The sequence below is a fragment of the Ambystoma mexicanum genome, chromosome 3q (genome assembly GCF_040938575.1).
Source record: "Ambystoma mexicanum isolate Mex_15411 chromosome 3q, UKY_AmexF1_1, whole genome shotgun sequence".
Taxonomy (NCBI): Eukaryota; Metazoa; Chordata; class Amphibia; order Caudata; family Ambystomatidae; genus Ambystoma; species Ambystoma mexicanum.
In genome coordinates, this window is record NC_090926.1 from 32964826 (window position 1) to 32984982 (window position 20157).

Genomic DNA, 20157 nt, shown 5'->3' on the forward strand with positions numbered 1-20157 from the left:
GGGCAGCATCGGTCGGCAACATCTGCAAAAGGACCGCTGACCATGAGAGCCCACAGGAGCAGTGTTTGTGAATGTATGAGATTCCTTTAGGGCAGTTTCTCCCTGAATATGAGCTGCTGAGGCCCAGGACACTTGGGTCTTGGACTACAGTCTTGTTGTAGATTATAAATGGTCCTTGGGAATTCCTTCTCAGCTGTTGTGTTCCCCTTGGGCCTCACGCTGTCACGCAGAGATAGCACTTGGCTTGGTGATGCCTTTGCTCCGAGCCCTGCTGTGTCTGAGCTGAATCAGAACCTCTGTGGTCCAGCCTACTGGAGGCTTTAGTTTGTTGATCTCTCGGTCTGTGACACTCCTGACATGGGGCATGAGCGTCACCAGAGGCACGAGGCTATGTCACGTGCTGAAAGGTGCAGTGGGGAGCACACTTGATTCTCACTAATGACAAAGAAGAGCCTCACACTTCCTTCAGAGGCCTTGTTTACTTTTGCCAAGCACATGGATATCAACTGCAGGGTCCAGCACGCCCATGGCACATTCGAGTGATGACCCCATGTTTTGTTTGTGTTTGTCGTTGCAGAATATTTTGGAGCAGTTTAACCCGGCACTGGACAACCTGGTGTATCTTGGGAACAATTACATGCAGGCCTTAAATGGTAAGTGTGAGTACAAGCATGGCACCACTGTGTGAATGTGGCACTTGAGAGTGGGAACCAGTATGTCAGTGAGTATGAGTGCAAACCTGAGCACTGAGTCTGCTATTACGAACCGGGTGGCGGGTGAGGTTTCAGGTGAGCAACAGTGGTGTCACTCTCTATCATTCAATTCCATTTCCTTTACTTCGTCAATGCATCATTTCGGGTTCTACAAACATACATGCAATCTTTAATGCACCCAAATAATTTCAAGCCTTACACCAACACACAAGATTGCACACACTGATTCAGAACCATGAAATTGCCAAGTGATTTTCCCTTGCTTCCTCAAATGTACCTTTGATGACTCAAGGATATGCCCTTTTTCTGCACTTAAAGCCACCTCAGAAACTGACGGAGCTGAGGAGAGATATTTACACGTAGGATCTTTGTATACACATTATTGTACCCTTCAGTCACAGTATATATTATAGATTTCAAAAATACTAATCTCTTTCCACTTCTCCCATAAGCGGCGCCCCGCCAGGGACAGGCTGTGCTTCCATTGGCTACGGCTTTGCCCTCTGTGGCCTCTGAGCACTGGCTTCCAGTTCACTGGTTAATCTCATTCCCTCCGACAAATCTGACTCCACCCTCTCCCTTCTGAGGTAGGGGCGGGCGTCCTTGATTCACTGACCAAGGACCACTATTGGGGGCACACCAGGGCAACCTCTGAAGGCCTTTGCACCCTCTGTGGGTTACTTTTATGGACTGGGATTTTCTCCTAACTTGGCCCTGCAGGGGGGGCCTTCCATCAACCTCCCACTAACACCCCAAGCACACGACGTGGGGGAAGATAATCACCCCACACAGGAGATTCATAATGCACCTCTCAGTTGCCCCTTGCCTACACATAGTGTCAGAGCTTGGGCCTAGACTCGAGCCTCTGTGCCACACTGGAATGGAGATGCCGGAACTGCCATTGGCTCACAACCACACAGGCACCATCTTCATGTCAAGCACTTTGATGCCCCTACTGTCTTCACAGCTTTCCTAACAGGCCGGGTTGGAACATCCTCAGAACCACCCCGCCCCAGGCCCCAAAACACATTTAGCTTGAAAAGCACTTTGACCAGTCATTTGTCGGGTCACCTCACAGGTGCTCCATAACTATCATCCAATCCTACAGCAAGATGCTACAGGGCCGAACACCTTCCAGGCTGGATACACAACAAAGACCTGGGGCCATGCTTGACATGCATACAAGAGTAACCGGGTGACTCTCCTGGGTAGAGCTGCCACTTTTCCATTGCAGTAACATTAACCACTTCACTGCCCTAGTTGGGCAAATCCTGCTCAGATTCGGGCAACCACCAGCAGGAAATGCACCTCTGCGCAAATAATTCATCACACATACCCCAATAATATTATTTGGTATTTTATGTAGCGCTGCATACTGGAAAGTCCAGTTTCAAAATGCTTGGTAGCAGGTGCTACTCATTACCATTGCTATTACTATTACAGTTGTGGTAATCAATTCACGACGATGGAAGGATGAAGGCATACGTCATACCAGAGGAGTATCGAACCCTTGTCTAAGTAGCAGCATCTCCTGATGCCTCAGCTATGTGTAGAGCTATCTGTTCCCCCATCACAATCAATCATGGATCATGATTCACTCTTAAGTCCTCCCAGGCAAGGAACATATACAAGAACAGAGAGCGATGGCATCCACTCTTCCAGATCCCCGAACCATCCACTTGGGAAGTGGGCCAGTCCTCGCTTGTGAATACTTTATGGAGTAATGGATTATGAGTTAGTGTCTTACTGGGTACAACAGCTGAACCATATAAGATCTGCCCCTGTTCCTGCTGTCCACAATTGGTTAAAATCACACATTCATTAGGGGGCTATGACATAGGTAGAAGCGTCCTAATGACCTCACGCCCCATTTCTCACCTGTAGTTAGTCCTTCATCATGAGGAGTTTGGAAAGAGTAGGTCAGGGTGGACTGCAATAGATCTGACCTAAAAGGAAACAGCACAATAAAGCCAACAGTGTCTTAGTGTTGGCATGATATGCTCGGGTCTTTGCATCACGCTAGGCATTTCCTTTACATGGCATTGTAGGGAGGCAGGGTATGACAAGTATGACACTGACACAATGGGTACAATTTGTGAAACCTTTATTGAAGTTTCTGGAGTTGGAACAACTCCTACCTTGCCCTATAACTATGATGGGAGTAGTCTTGACCATCGAATAATAAAAGAAACAGTCCTGGTAGAGTCCGTCAAATCAAAATGGCCTATGCTGACAAAACCTAATGCCTGCCCTATCTCTTGTACAAAACGTCTATAAAGGAGAAATGTATGTAGAGGAAAAATCAGTGTTGAAAAGAATACATGTAGCTGAATCTCACCTCCCCTCATGAGACCAGGAGGCACAAGGCAGGACCTGTAGGCAGGATGACACACTCTTGCTCGGGTTTTCAAAACATTAAACTGTTCCAAAGCGTGGATCGAGACCCGCCTCGCCTTCTAAAGTCTCTCTTTCAGATTTTCAAAGAATGTTCAACAAAAGGTTCACGTGGGCCCCCCTCAGTCGGGCTCAGACCTATTCAAAACACAATTTACGTGGATTCCCCTCTTTCGGGCTCAGAGCTCTTCAAATCACAGTTCACATGGGTCACCCTCTGTCGGGCTCAGACTTATCACAACATAGTTCACATAGGTACCGCTCTGTCTGGTTCAGACCTCTTCTGAACAAAGTTTAACAAAAACTTGAAAGGGGCTCCCTTCCCCAAGCTGATTCTACTTTGGGTCTCCCTCAGTTGGACTAATAAGGTTTCAACAAAAAGTTCACTGAGGTCCCCCTCTGTTGGGCTCAGACCTCTTCAAACAAAGTTCAACAAGACTTGCCAAGCAGCTCCCTTCACAAGCTTATTATACTTCAGGTCTCCCTCAGTCGGGCTCAGACCGCTTTTGGAAAGTTCAACAAAAACTTGCAAGGGGCTCCCTTCCCCAAACTCATTACACTTTAGGTCTCCCTCAGTCGGGTTCAGACCGCCTTTGGGTGGCGAAGACATTCAAATGTGCATGGCTTTCTCTACTGACCTCCGCAAGACCACTTCAACTAAAAGTTCCAGATTCAACTTTCAGTCTCCCCTTCTCTACGAGTTAATTTTGCTTACTTCAATGTTTCAGTTCATTGGGCCTCATTACACGGATGGCGGTGAACCATGGCGCTATTAGTGCCATGGTTCATGCCGGTAAAATACCTGCACCGCCTTGGTGGAAAGGGGAATTTCCGCCCTATTCCAAGGTTTGTCGGTCGGTAATTCCCCCTTCCACCATTGCCCTTCCCCATTCCCATTTTTGCCCCATAGGGCTCTATGGGAATGGGCAAGGCGCTAATTACGGTACCGCAAATTGCGGTACCGTAATTAGCTCCCTGGTCCCTTTGCAGGTTGGATTTTTAACGCCTGCAAAAAACAGGCGTTAAATTCCCCAACCCGCAAAGGGACCTCGTAGTAAGGCAGTAAGGATTTACTGGTACTGGTAAAATACTGGTACCGGTAAACCCTTACCGCCATCCGTGCAATGAGGCCCATTCACTTTATCGTTACAAACAATGCACCTTTCACTGAGACTTTCGAATGGGGTACTTTCTTTCGCTGGACCCCTCCATTACTCAGTATCGCTGATTGTACAGCTGCCTTTACGTTAAAGTTCATTCACAGTTCTCCCTTTCTTCGCGTCTCTTCCACATGCATGCAGCCTTCACTTGCGATATAATGCCGCTAATTCAAACTTCCTTTAACACACACCTGTCTCTCGCTTGCCAACTCACCGTCTGTGTGCGTTTCTTTTCTTGGTTTTCCGATTTACAGTTCATGGATCCCCAACTCTGGCATTTACCCGGGAGGGTCGCTGGCATCCTTGAAACACAATGCAGCCTTCTGATGTTGGCACTGGCCTTCTCCACGTGTCTTTCACGGCCTGTCAGAGGCAACAACCTCCAGTAGGGAACTCTTGGGGGTTTCGACCTGCTGCTCTTGTCCCTTGGTCCGTCGTTCTGGTCCAGTAGGTTTGCCTTTGCCCGGAAGTCCTGCTCATACTCGTGTTGCGCATTGCTCAGAGTGTGTCTCTAGGTTTAGCCTTTCGTTCGTGTGAGGAGAGCTAACTGGTATCAGGTGCATGCACTTCCAATCAAGTGCCTCACTTTGACTGACCCGATTAATGAAACATGTTCAGTACGATGTATGAGAGTTAGTCTTGTTACTCTCAGTCACCCTCTTCCTCGGCCCAGTGTTTGTGTAAAAAGGGGGTGGGGTTGGGATCTCAGAAAATCCTAAAAATTAGGATTGGTTAGGTGCACAAACAGGGGGGAATACTACATCTCACCGCCACTTCCCGAAGACCCCTCACCCAGGTGATCCTCCCGCAATGTTCCACCTCCATGAACTGGATCCAAAAGCGATGGCCATGTTCTGGCCACCAGGATGACAATTCCCTGAGGACTTGCGGGTGACTCACCCTCTGGTTTCTCACAGCTTGTACACACAGAATTTGTCATGTACTCCCATCATTTGGTGAAGTGTCCCCACTTGAACGTTCTGAATACTCACAGGGCATAGTAGGTTCATCATTCCTCCTTTTCCCTCAACTGCTCTTATTAATTATTGTGTTTTGTAATGTATTTCACTCCCTTGTTCCCTCCCCTCGCCCTGTGGGCGCTTTGAACCGGTATTTTATTTACTTGATAAACGCCTAACAAGAAAACAAGAAATAAATAAAATCACGTGTTAGGCATTGTCATTAAATTCAGGGTTCTCCAACAGCAGGTATTGCGTTCAAATGGTACAAAGTCACATCCCATGTCAGGTGGTGCCAATGAATTCCAGGGTGCACAATATATGCCCGGTACTGTCATGAAATGTTCAGGTACTCACGCTCTACCAATGAGTGTGACCCATTATGCAAGTCCATTTAAACTTTCCTCACCCTTTTCCCGTGTGCATGTACAAGCTTTAAGGATCCCTCATGAAAAGTGAGAGCAGGCGAATTTCCATGTTGTCTCTTTTGGCTTCTCGCTGTCTGCATCTCTTTCTCTCCCAATAATTCCAACCTTTTTCTGTAAAATATCTTTAATGTTCATATATTTTTTCTAAATGAAGTCTATGGGCCTCATTACGAGGCTGCCACCGGTATCCATTTTTTTCCGGCACCCGCGAATGGGCAATTACCGGGTCATGCCGAGTTTGGCGGACCCCGTAATTGCCCATTTGCGGGTGCTGGTAATAAGGGACTCTCCATGGGAATGGGGAAGGTGGTAGCACCAGTACCATTAATAACGGTACCGGTGCTACCATCATGTTCTGCTCGCGGGTGACGGTACGGCCCCAGGTCAGACCTGGTGGCTGCAAGGGCACCCGCGAGCAGAACTCCTAGTGTGGCGGTACGGTATCAACCATACTTGGAATGAGGCCCTATGTCTTTCTGAAAGCCTGTTTCAGGCATATCCCAAGACACTGATTGACTCCAGCAGCGTAAAGACCCAAAAGGGCCCTTTGTTTACTCCTAATCTGCTATAGCTTATGTGTGCATAAACATATGCTTGAGCGTTGATGGGTGATCTCCTATTTTGCAAAGATGGACGAGTGCTTCCTCAACATCTTGCCTACCAAGCTAAAATCATTTAGGGTTCATAGTTGTATACGAGCTCCAAAATTACAGAAGCTTCAACTGTTCAGAAAATGTTGTTAATTGTCTTTAACTACCCTACGTTTCTTACGTACAGTAACATAACTACTGAACCCAGCTTGAAATTGTGTAATGATTTCACTTATTGTATTGTTCACGTAATCATTTCTATCTATCTTTTTTTAACCCAGTCCTCTGCGGCAGAGGTATTTCAAACACCTTAAGCAGTGCCCACTTTACTATTCGTACATTCAAATCACTTACTACTAATAACATCTCAGAACGGATTCACTACAGAAAAATATGTGTCTCTCTCTTTGGTCCCTTCCCCATCTTTCAGCAAATAATTGTCTCTACAGCCTCAGATTATGCACAGATTCTGGGACATTCTTCATTCCTCTCTTGGCGGTGGTACAGTCCCTTTGACTCTCAAGGAGGCTCTTTTGGATACTCTGGTAAGGGAACCTTCTTTGGATCCTTCCAGCCTTGGGAACCTCCACCCCATCTCCAATCTGCCTTATTTGACTAAGATTCTGTAACTCACAGTGGTATCAACATTTCAAAACTTTGTGGAAGACAATAATCTTCAGGACGCTTTAGATGGGGTTCCCCTCAATCACAGTAGCAAGTCTCTGCTATTGACCGCCAAACCTTACAAGTCATTGTGTACTGAGAAACATTTTACAAGGTGCGCCGAGTTGTTGAATAATATGATTTAGGCAAGGCAAGAGTAGGGAATGGTGGGAATGTCAATATGAAAACTAAAAATCAGTCCTCTTTTAATGAGAGTGGAGTTTTGAAAAGGTTCAAAAGGGGGTAAAGAAATTGAAAATGTATAATCTTGCTTTTACCATTCAGTCTCTTAATGAAAGTCAAAACCAAAAAACAGCATTTCCTACAAAGTTCCAGATGCTGGGCTTGGCCAGGCCCTGCCTAGATGTCCAATGGATGACCCTTACCTGTGTCGTAGGATTGTGAATGTTGTCATGGTACTGACCCCTTGTCTGTTGAGTGGGGATGGTCAGGGCATCCATGAACACCATGTCCCTTGTTTGGAAGCAACCTGAAGATATCCTCCTGGAGGTTGAGTTGGTAGTTCAACCTCTTCGACAGTAGCTTGAATTCTTCAGATGTCAAGGCCAGGTCCAAGGTTTTCTCTGCTGAAGGACTCCCTGCTGTAGTGTCATGGTCCCTGGGCTAATCCTTTTCTGATCCTACTTATTGTAAACTCCAGGAGCCTCAATGGGATTGCACCAACTCATACCTCCTCCCGCTGGCTCTAGAATCCTTGGCCGACCTGGTCTGCTGGAACCTCCCTGATCTTTTTCCCTTTTGGGTGTACCTGTTCTCTTCCTGCCTCCTCCAATATTGTGGCACTATCTTTGACTGTAGTTTTTCTTTCTCTGATACAGCTATTCAGGTCTTTTACTTCCTTCCCCCTCCTACCCTGTTGGTCTCCTGGTGGCTTCTCTTTACCAATTTCCCCACACTCCTTCCATCTGAATAGAATTGAGTTTCCTCCAACCTTCTCAGAATTCTCCTCCTCTTGAAGACAATTTACCTTCTCCTTGATGTAAACTTCTCCTTCTAACCTCTCACTCCAATCTCCAGTTGCCTCCCCTAAGTGACACCCCCTCTTCCTTTAACCTCCTCAAAACTCTTCCTCTTTCTTTAATGGCCCACCTCCTCCCATTGTGACTAATTATTCTCCTCTTTATGACACCTTCCTCCAACCTCCTCCCAACTCTCTCCCCTTGATTGTGCACCTCCTCCACTCCTCAACATCTCTTCTCCCTCTGATGACAACTACCTCATCCTCCGACTGCCTCTAGATTCGTCCCCCAGCACTCAACTCTCTCCTACTCTTCTCTCTGAGGTAGTTTATCTGTCCGGTTTTTCTCACTCCTCTGGAAGCCCTGCTTTCATTGCCTGCTTTATTCTGGGACCCTCTCCCATCCATGTGATTCTGGAATTAGATAATTCCAGGAATGCATATTACATTTAGACTTCCTTAGTCGTGGGGGATTTGCACTGCACAATCGGGTTTGTGTATGTCCTTGGTTGTGCATTCCTCACAAATCCCTTCCTCATTGGTCAGGTGCAAGTTTGTAACTAGGGGGCTTTCATGTGTAACCCCTGACCCAAATGGGGCCTTTAAAAAAGGGGTTAAGGAGAAGAAGTATTACCAAAAGACACAAAGAGGTTTTAAAAGACACTTTTAATGTGATGATTGGGGCATTACAGCAAGCAGCAAGCAGGCCACAGCGGAGAAAAGGTACTGTTTTGAATAAATTAATTTAATGACTTTTTTGGACTGATATGTAAGGACTGTATTAATAGGGGCAGACTGCAGCTGGCCAACTCAGTTAACTGATCGTACTCGGATTGCTGAGTGGGAGGTAGGGACGTTCAGGCAGCAATGCTCAGACGAAGAGCTGGGAAACCTGCTAAAGGTTAACATGCAGAGGGGTTTATGCAAAGGGTATCCCTTCCCCATATTATGCCATTATTAAACGCAGAATGGGAACGTGGAGAGGAGCATGGATGATTTTGAAGGTATCAGGGATGTTATGTTTAACCATTGAATCCTTTTTTATATAAAAGCCCTTTTGGGCCCCAAAACGCCTCCCCAGTCTACTGTGCCTTATTTAAGATCTCGTGTTCAGTGTTGTGGCCCATCTCCTGGTTTAACCTTGTTTATTTTGCAGGTTGCTTAGCGCCCCACCAGAGCAGCTGGTCTGGGGTGGTGGGGTGGTGCCAGTGAGGTCCGTCCCTGGCCCGGAGTATTTCTTTAATACTGCGCGCACCCGGGCCAAGGAAGAAATAACGCAGGGGCTACACATGGGCTGGGCGAGTAAGAATCACAATATGAAATGGTTCCTTTCGGCATCAGTGCCGGATGCCTGAGAGCAGAGTGAAACATGTTTGACCTCTCCCGTAAGGGACTTGGAAATGTTGCAACGCTGTTCCCTTAAACAGGGAGCCTTCATCTGGCTCCGGAGCCTGAATGGCATTAGGCATTCGCCCAATGGAAAGGAGTCTCTCTAAGGGTTTGGGGCATCCCCCTCTCCTTGTGGTGGTCTGTGGTAAGGCTATGGGTGGTGGGAGTGTACATGCCCCTGTTATTATCCTCTTGGTGGTCCTGCATTTTGGTATGAGCGGTGGGGTTGTGAATGCCCCTGTGACTACCCCCTTGGGGTTCCTGTATATCAGTACGAGCGGTGGGGGTGTGGAAGCTCTTGTGACTACCCCTGTGGGGACCCTGTGAATCTGTAGGGATGATGAGACTGAAAAGCTCCTGCAACTGGCCCATAGGTGACCATGGGTGTCTGTAGGGGTGGTATGGATGTGTATGAGCCTGTGACGGTCACCTGCCTTAGTGCGGGAAGCCAGGTGGGGTGGTCTGAGGTATTCCTGCACATCTCCTCTGAGTCCAGCATGCACTAGCTGGGGGTAGCCCCCAGCACCTTTGACCACACCACTGCCCGCCCCCAAGATCAGGCACGCGAACTTCGTCAGAAGCAGCAGCAGTACAGTCCTGAAGAAGTGCCACTGAGACACGAAACACTTTTAGACTGCTATTTTGGATTAAAAAGTTGCTTTTAAGCACCAAAGGATGCCTGTGTTTTTTCCTGTTGGAATGAGACTCTACAGGGAAGTTGGATACACAATTAAAATAGTCTTATATGGTGTATACTGTTTTTTCTTCAACACAGCCGTGAGCCTGTTCTTAATGTTGTTCTTGACACTGTTAAATGTATTAAGGATAGAGGTGGACTGGGGATCCCAGTGAACTTTATCTGCCAGCCACCTTCAGCACCGTTTAATAGTCTACCCTCACCTTGAAATTGAAGGACATTGGTCTCCCAGGATTGGCATTAAACTGGCTGATCCTTAGCAATGGTCCCCAGGCCCCTTTTTCCTGGGCTGCATTATTAGCGAGCTGTGGTGTTCCTAAAAGTTTTCAACTCTGTCCTTTATTTTCTTTAATGATCTATTCACGTCCTTTGACCAAATTGGCCCATTCTTTCAGATTACAGTTTTTCACTTGTGCAAATGACGCACACATTATTGGTTGAAGGCCATCTGCCTCTTGTTGAAGCTGAACCCCTCCTAAACAGAGCCTCTCCCTACAGTGCTTCCTCACGACCTTCAGAGTTAGACAACTGGATGCGACCTGATATGGAACTGGAAAACAAGGGGGTGCTTATTGATGCTTACCTGTTTTGGCACTTCAAATCCTGCGTGTGGTTAAAAACTGGCTACTTTATTTTTGGATCTCAAAACAATTGTTTTAGGAGACAAAAATAATTTTGAAAAAAAGCCGCTGCCCTGAATTATAGTGATAATGCCCCAAGAATGGCTCCTGTCATTTTCCGAGTGATCAATCCCACAGCATGTGTCACTATTCCTATGACTGATATGTTTCTCCATCTCCCAAACTTCCTTTTTCAGTGTTGTCCGATGCTGCGGAAGTCTACTTCAAAGCCATTAAAAAGATCGGGGAGCAGGCTCTGGAGAGCGCCACCTCCCAGACTCTAGGTAAGAGAACTGCACCACTCCACCACCTAACATGCCCCTGTCAACAGAATCACACAACTACACTCTGCACAGGCTCCAGGTAAGGTGACAACACCACTATACCCCACCCGCCCAGTTTAAGAGGATCACACCACTGCACTCTGCACAGGCTACGGGTAAGAGGACCACACTATCACACACAGTGCACACGCCCTAGGAAAAGGAACTGCACCACCAAACTGCACATAGGACCACACCACCACGCGGCAAAGGCTCCAGTTAAGAGGATTACACTACCGCGTTGCACAAGCCCTAGGTAAAGAGATTGCACCACCACACTGCACATGCGTTAGGCATCAGGACCACACCAGCTCACGGCAGCGACTCCAGATAATAGGACTGGACCATCACGTTTTACAACACTTAGGTAGGAGGGCTGCACTACCTCACCACACATATCCTGATTAAGAGGATTGTGCCACCAGACTCAAAATGTTCTAGAGAAGAGTACCAACACACTGCAGAAACCTTAAATAAAAGAACACATCTCACACTGTGCAGAGCTCTATGCAATAGAACCACACGACAGTGCACTGCACCGTTAAATCAAGGCTAAGCAGGTGTGCCACAATAGCGCAAAGGCCTGTGGTAAGAGGATCAGGGAAGCACACATCAATGGCCCTGGGAAAGAGTATTCCGCTGGCATACACCACATGCCGTAGGTTCGAGGACTTCACAGATGCACCACACAGGCCCTTGGTAAGAGGACTCTCTCTCTATACCTCACTTGTCCTTGTTAAGTGGGATGAATTACAATACCACACAGGCTCTGGGCTAGAAGACTACACCACCACACTGCACCAGCTCGAGGTAAGAAGGAACAAGGATTGTGAGACCTCATTTCTCAGGCCAATGTAAGAGAAGATGGCAGTGCAGCTACGCGACAATGGCCTCAAGTAAGAGGATTGCACCACCACCCAGACCCTAGTTACAAAGATAAACACCACTTCACGGCACAGGTCCTTAGTACGAGGAGCATACTACCACAGCACAAAGGCACCAGGTGAGAGGATGGCACCACCAAAGGTCAGGGGTCCTATGTAAGAGGACTGCACTAGACTACATAGGCTCTATGCAAGAGGACAGCACCATCAAGGCCCTAGGTTAGACCACGGTTATTCCAAACCGCACTGGCACCATGGGAGGAGGGTGGGGGGGGGGGGGTTGAGCCATCATACAGCACACGTCCTAGGTAAGAGGATTACACCACCGCACTGCAAAGGTCATTGGCAAGAAAGTACACAGGCCCTGGATAAGAGACAGCACCATTAAAGCAATCAGGCACTGGATGCAAACTATATGTAAGAGGATTGCAGCACAACACTACACAGGCCGAGGTTAGAAGGTCAACTGCCTCCCCATACATGATCTAGGGGAGAGGGACACACTACCACATGCAACCAGTCCTAGGTCAGAGCATTACACCACTCATGCCTACGCCATCACACGTAGACGCCCAAAGTAATACGATCACACTACTCCACTGCCCATATCCTATGCAAGGTGATTGAAGGAAGACCCTGCATAGGCCTAGGGTAGGAGGGGGGTCACCACAACACAATAGCCCCCGATAAGAAGATTTCACTATCACACCGCACAGACCCTAGATCTCTAACGCACAGTGCATAGGTCTAAGGTAAAGGGACACAACAGCACACAACTGGGCCTTGGCAAGCAGATTACACCCCATAATACACAGAAGAGAGCTAAGATGACAGCTGCACATACTTTAGTTGCCCTTAGTATTGACTGCGCCCCCACAATGTACATGTCCCAGGGAAGCAGACCATGTCACCACACTGCAAATGCTCTAGGTAAAATGACTGTGCCACCACACTGCATAAGCCTGATGTAAGTGAATTATACTACCACTCTGCATTGGCCTTGGGTAAAGGGATCACTACTCTACACCACGCATTCTCTTGGTAAGAGGATTGTACCACCACAGTACACATGCCATAGTTAGGAGGAATGCTGTCCTACACTGCACAGACCCTATGTAAGGTATGGTTGTACAAAACCGCATTGGTCCTAGGTCAGAGGACAACATCCTCTCTCTGCCCAGTCCCAAGTTAAGTGGACCTCCCCATGACAGTGCACATACCTGAAGTGAGAAAGTTATGCCACCACACTGTACAGGCCCTATGTAAGTAAGAAGACCCCTTCATCACAATGCACAGACCCTCGGGGAAAGGACTGTGTTCCACACTCCACATGCCGCAGGTAAAACAAATGAGCCACCACAGTGCACATCACTAGGTCAGTAGATGACTCAACCTCAATGTGCAGGCCCATTGTGAGAGGACTGTGCGAACACACTGCACATTTTCTACATAAGACGATCACTACACCACAATGCACAGGCCTGGGCACTACTACACCACACAGGTCATAGTTAAGGAGACCCGGGCCCCAGAGTGTGCATGCTGTCGGCACAAGGTTCTTGCCACAGTATCACATTAGTTCCATGTAAAAGGACCCATCACCATACCAAACAGCCAGTAGGTAAAGGAGCGCCCTATCACACAGGACAGGCTCTAGGTAAGAGTACCATCCTGCTAACCCAGGAGGATCCTGAGGAAGAAGACCACCACACCAGACAGCACCTATGCAAGAGCATAACACACCAACTCAGGTTGAAGGATATAGCATCATGCTTCGTGGACCATAGGTAAGAGGACTGAGCCAGCAAACAGAATAGGTAATGGATAAGAGGACCTCACTACCACACCACACAAGCCCAAGAGCATTGCATCACCGCACAGCCTCTAGCTTAATGGACTGGACCAGCACACAGCACAGGGCCTATGGATTGATTGTGTCCTCTCAACACACTGGCCCAATGTTACAGAATGGTGCTGCCACACTGGACAACCTCCTGATAAAAGCACAACACTGCACCACACAAGCTGGAGTCATGGGAATGGCACCACTGCACCTCATAGAGCCGAGGTAAGAGCACAGCACCACCACACTATTCAAACCTTAAGAAGCCAGTAGCACCACTCCACTGTGAAAGCCCCAGGGTAGAGGAATGCATCATCACACCGGATAGGCTCCCAGTAAGCGGATTGCACCACACCATCCAATCCCTTGGAATGTGGATCCCTCCATGACACCACAAAGGCCTTATATAAAAGGTCAGATATGCCACAAAGTACAGGCTCCAGGTGAAAAGATCATGCCACCAAGCCACCCATGTAAGAGGACTGGGCCACCACACAGCACAGACCAATGGTATGACAACCACCCCACCACATTGCAAAGGCCCTGATCCCCCTACGCTTGCGAATGATAAGTTAAAGGCTCCGCCACAACACATAGGCCATTGGCTGGAGGGTTGCGCCACCACACTGCACAGACGCTATGTTAGAGGTTTGCGCCACCTCACTGCACAGACGCTGGGTAAGAGGATCACACAGCCGCAGGGACCCTGAATGAAACAATGCTGGGGATTCTGCTTGTGATCACACGTGCCCAATTTCAAGGATACTTCTTTGGGCTCATCAGTGCTCCTCATGGCTACAGTAGACTTCTAGGCACATCACTTGTGTCTCATGGGCGAGGGAAGGATGCAGCAGACAGTGGTTACATCAAAATGCAGATTATTTACTTTATATTACAGAAAGGCAAAAACTGAGCCTGTGGGTACAATGCATGAGGATTGCTTTAAGCGAGCAGAATAGTGTCACCATTAGCCAGTGTTTTCCCTTAGAAATCAAACTGTCAAGTATCAGAAATCTAAATATATGTTATGTTATGTTTTTTTATACTGCGCAACGCTGCCATATGCATGGTCTCCAGGTGCTCACATGGCTCTGTAAGAAAAGTGGGTAGTGTTGGTTAGTAAGTGAGAGAGGGATCGGACAGAATCTCTACTCATCTCTTGATGCGCGCAGAACAAGGAGAAACTGCCGTCCGGGTGTGCAATCTTTCTGGGCGTGCTTTGTCATGTGCATTGGGCTTGTTTTGTCCGGAAGGGTGGCATCCAGTATCTGAGTTCTTTACAGGTATTGTTTTTGTAGTATGATTAGAGAGGAGTGTGCGGTTTGCATATTTTTTGGTGGGTTGTTTTCACTAGCCCTCTGGGCGCGTGTAGTACATGAGAGTTGTGAGGGTGTGGAGAAGAGGAGGGGGTGGTTAGTTTGTTTCAGGTTATCTCTGTGTGTTGAGTAGTTTTATTTTTGGTTCTTCATTCTGTATTGTCCCGTGGTGGCTTTGGTCCTTGTGCGCTGTTTCCAGAGTGGCACGTCCAAACTAAATCTAAACCGATAAATCAGTACAATTCAAAAGCAACGGGTGCCAAATGAGTACAGTTCTATTGTGGCTAAGTTCAAAAGCGGTCAGGCTAACTCAGTTCAATTCGAAAGTAGCTAAATTCAAAATGAGAGGATGCCAAATCATTATGGTTCTAGTGTGGCTAAATTCAAAGCGCCAGTAACCCAATTAGTACAGTTCTAGTGCGGCTAAATTCAAAAGCAGCGTTAATTAACTCAGTACAATTCTTATTTGGCTGAATTCAAAAGCAGCGGGTTGCAATTCTAGTGCGGCCAAATTAAAAAGCAAATCTGCTGAAAGCCTGCAGTACCAACATTCAAATGTGGTGTGACCTCACAGTAGCAAGTTTCAAATGTGAAACCCCACCCAGTAGCAAAATCAGTTGTGGTGAAACCCCACAGTTTCAAAATTCAGCTGTGATGAAAACCCCACCCCTGTAGCAAATTTCAGTCACGATGAAACCCCAGCAGTAGCAAAACTCAAACCTGGTGAGACACCACAGTGGGAATACTAGGGGAGGAACGGGGCTGGAACAAGACAGAGCTGCGCTCCAGCAAAAACTGTCTTGCCCGAGCGCCATTCTGTGTAGACATGAGGCACAAGCCCCCTCCCACCCCCCAAGTTGAGGAAGCTCTCTGTCCCTGACTCTCTTGAACACTGTGTCGGAGACACAGCATGCAGGAGACTGCTGCAAGCCTTGTCATGTCTCGGATACAGCAGTCAGGGGCAGAGAGCTGGAGAGAGCTTACTCAACTTGAGAGGTTTTATGGCACCCATTGCATATCAGCGCTCAGCTGCATGCATAGAAACACAGTGTTTCTATGCATGCAGCTGAGCCGTCATATGCAATGACTTCACAGACTGCATCTGAAAGTCGTCCTTTGCTCAACAGCCCAAAATCAAACAATGAAACAGTCCACAGCTCTATATATATATACCTAATGCTTTGCCCACATTTTACTGTCAGTGTGACTATTCTGACAGAGAAAACGAGCACCAGACCAGGTGTGCATTGCATGCTCAGAAGGAATTAATGTTTGAATTACTAGCACAAACATGTTTGATACATTGGTGGTCATTCTTGTGTTCCCAAAATGCATTTTCTTTTGATGCAAAGCCGCCAGCACCCTATGTTCAGGGCACGCACATCATTCAACATTTAGCTTCACCCCCAGTCATGCCCACATCACTGAAAATCCGGCCGCAGTCCCACCCACACCTCAGAACCCACCCTACCCCTCCACACTGCGAGAAGGGGCGCTCCTCCAGTACCTTTTGTCCATTTCCAGAACTGAGCAAAACCTGTGTGGTGAAACCCCACAAAGGCAGCACCCAAAGTTCACAAAATGTAAAAGCAGCGGAACGAAGAAAGGTGCAAATCTCACAGTAGCAAAACTCAGATGTGGTGAAACCTCGCAGTAGCAATAGTCAAAGCGGCAAGGTTCGAAACTGCAAGGTTCCAGGTGGCGAGAGTTCACAACAGCAGATTCTAAGCTTAGATTTCCACAAAATGTAAATATTATTCGTTTTATTGGTCAAACTTTTGGTTAGGCAGGGATGAGTCCTGGGAAATCTGGCTGGGATTCCATCTAGATGTGAACAGGGCATCCTTACCTCCCTCCCTGGGCTCTGCGAAGGCTGGTGAAGGTGTTCAGCGCGGCTCTCTCTACCTCCATTTCTCCGTCATTAGAGCTGTGACCGGATTTAGCAGTAATTTCACTACTAAATTCCTTTATGTGAGATAAGGGGCCTCATTCCGACCCTGGCGTTAACCAAGGCGCTTTTAGCGCCTTGGTTGACGCCGTTATTTTTCCGACTCCGCCATGGTGAATGGCGGAATTACCGCCCCATTCCAAGGTTGGCGGGGGCGGTAATTCCCCATTCACCATGGGCCCTTCCCCATTCCCATTTTTGGCACATAGGGCCTCATTACACGGAAGGCGGTGAGCCATGGCGCTATTAGCGCCATGGCTCATGCCGGTAAAATACCGGCACCGCCTTGGCGGAAAGGGGATTTACCGCCCCATTCCAAGGTTGGAGGGGCAGTAAATCCCCCTTCCGCCATTGCCCTTCCCCATTCCCATTTCTGCCCCATAGGGCTCTATGGGAATGGGGAAGGCGCTAATTACGGCACCGCAATTTTGCGGTGCCGTAATTAGCTCCGAGGTCCCTTAGCGGGTTGGTTTTTAATGCCTGCAAAAAGCAGGCGTTAAAGCACCAACCCGCTAAGGGACCTCGTAGTAAGGCGGTAATGGTTAACGGTCACTGTTACCATTAACGGTGGCCGTTAACCATTACCGCCTTCCGTGTAATGAGTCCCATAGGGCTCAATGGGAATGGGGAAGGCGCTAATTATGGCACCGTAAATTACGGTGCCGTAATTAGCTCCTAGGTCCCTTTGCGGGTTAGTTTTTTAACGCCTGCAGGCGTTAAGTACCAACCCGCAAAGGGAACTCGGAATAGGGCGGTAAGGGTTTAACGGCACCGGTCTCGTTACCGGTGACCGTTAACCCTTACCGCCCTACTCGGAATGACCCCCAAGGTCTAACAAAGGGTATTCAAATGGATGCTCTGTCAATATATGGTACAGAATAGGGTGGTCCCGTGAAAATAGTCCTGTGATGCCATAACTAGTCCCATAGAACAGACAGTATAACTAGGGGTCAAGTCCTAAATAAAAAGTGGGGGGACTCATTAACATATCAATTTAGCACCTAGTTGCCTCTGGGCTTTGCACACTTTATAAATGGACACATAAACAAATAAATAATGTGGCGTCACAAGAAATTTGAATATCAAGGTGCCTTCTCAAAAAAGAGGGGGGGAGGGCTCCTGAAAAAAGTGGGGGGACTTCCGGCCACACCCGTGCACTCTAGACTTGAGCCCTGAGTGTAACATGGAAATGAAAAGGAGACTGTTATCAATAGTGTGTTCTTTGCGCATTAAGACAGCGTTTAATAGGAAAGGGAAATGTACAAACTGTCACTCATAAAATGTAGGCATCACTGCATCTAGAAATATTGGGTTCAATGATGTCTGGCTCTGGTGCAAGAGTGGGAGCAGTACCGGTGCTAGGCGGCTGGTGGTCCTCTAGTGTTACTTGTAGGTTGTGGCTACAGTAGAATGTTCACATGCTTTTTTTCTTTCAGGTCGAATTTTGGTGCATATGGCCGACAGCCAAATACACCTCACCGCGGGCTTGGAATTAGTGGTGAGTATATCTCCTCCATGGCCTGGGTGTATCAGTCTTTAGAAAAGCCCACATTCTTAGTTCTTTGGCTCTCAGCTATTTTTAACATTTGGAAGCTGCTGCCACCCTGTGGCCGGATTGAAAACTGCGTCTCAAGCGGTTCCAAACATATTAGTGGATGGAGCACACTAAGGGCCTGATTTACAAAGCGTTTTTGAATGGGCTTTCCATTTGAAAAATGGTTTTGTAAGTCAGGCCCTATGTCTTGGCTTTTTTTGTACTAATCTTCTTTCAATTTAAACCAAATACAATAATAAGTAATGGGTCAGCAGAGAGCCATTTCTTTCCCAAGTCTTCATCAATGATCAATTAGCCAGCCTTATACCTTGGCAAATCTCACTCCATGAAACCAAGCACCTTCTCCAACTGATTTCTTAGGCATAAGCACCCTGGAAGGGGGTGCTGGCCAATCAGAATGCTCAGAATGCAGGCTGCATTGTCTGGAACAAGCCTGCGTTCCGAGCAGCCTGGGTGCTGCTAGTCAGCTCCCCCTTCCCTTCGCCCTCCCACCCATGCTTCTTAGCCCCAATGTACATCCTACACAGGTGCTAAAAGTGTTTAAAAAAAAAATAGAAAAAATACCTTACCTTGTGGTGCGGCGCAGCAACGCTCAGTAGTTCCCGAGGTCCGTTTCTTAGTTGATGACGTCACGGTCAGCAACATAGAAAATTGATCTTGGGTACAATGGAGCATCACTGCACTGCACCACAAGGTACGTTTTCTTTTTTTTTAAAACGCACCTTTAGCACCTGCGTAGGATCTACACAGGTGCTAATGGCGATATAACCCTTGGGTGCAGTCTGACCACTGTGGGTAACAGCCCACTCACCGCTTGTATTTAGAGATGCTCACTTTGCTCAGACCCTTAACTTAGGCGGAGGGTCGTTACTGGCTGTGTCGGCCTGCTCTTTCGGTTATATCACCCCATTAGCAGCCAGGTTGAAGGGTGCAGCCAATCAGAATGCTCGTAATGCAGGCTGTATTCACTGGTATAAGCCTGCTTTTCCGAGTAGCCGGAGTTCTATGCGGACACTGCGTGCAGCATTCCCAACCCTGCAATGTGGGCCTCGATGCTTTTCACAGATGGAGCCAGTTTTCATGCGGATTATGTCTCTGTAATCAAAACAAAAATAGACTCCATCTGAAGCACTGTTGAAGGAAAAAAGATGAATTTTAGTTTACATTTTCAAATGAATCAAGGGTTTAGCACCCACATTGCAGGATAAGGGGCGCTAATGCCGATATTGTGGTGTGTGGTGTGTCGCCCCTTGAACTGGGGTGTGTTGCCCCTTTAAGAATATGAGTCATGACTTTGTCATAACTGGAGCTAATAAAAGGGGGCTATGCATGCACGTGCTGGCACTGCAGCAGAGACCCAGTGAGCGGCAACTCTGTGTCCGTGTGTTTTTTTTGTGTCGTGTTTGCCGTGTGACCATGGCCTGTGTCTGAGCCCCAGCCTGTGTGTTCACAGGGCCGAGGCTAACGTGTGCAGACTGCCCCAAACCTTGATGTCAGGTCCGGTGATCCTGACCACAACAGGGTGATCCCTGCCAGGAAATCTGCTGCATGTTCGCAGCCTGTCTGTCCCTCTGGCTGATCCCGGTATCTGGTGTCTCCGCTCCGGTGCCCGAGAGCGGGACACTACACTGGCGGCGAGGAGGTCGGGCCCCTGTGCCCAGATGTGAATGCAGTATCCGCCGCTCTTGGAAGAGGA

General features: G+C 47.8%; 1 protein-coding gene across 1 annotated transcript in view; it reads left to right on the top strand.

Moving 5' to 3' along the window:
- The window catches only part of BAIAP2L2 (BAR/IMD domain containing adaptor protein 2 like 2), a 279276-nt gene that overhangs the window by 134847 nt on the left and 124272 nt on the right, over positions 1-20157 (top strand). The window contains exons 2-4 of the mRNA XM_069652997.1: positions 578-653; positions 10790-10876; positions 18343-18404. Of these exons, the coding sequence (XP_069509098.1) occupies positions 578-653; positions 10790-10876; positions 18343-18404 (225 nt within the window). The remainder of the gene's footprint in view (positions 1-577; positions 654-10789; positions 10877-18342; positions 18405-20157) is intronic.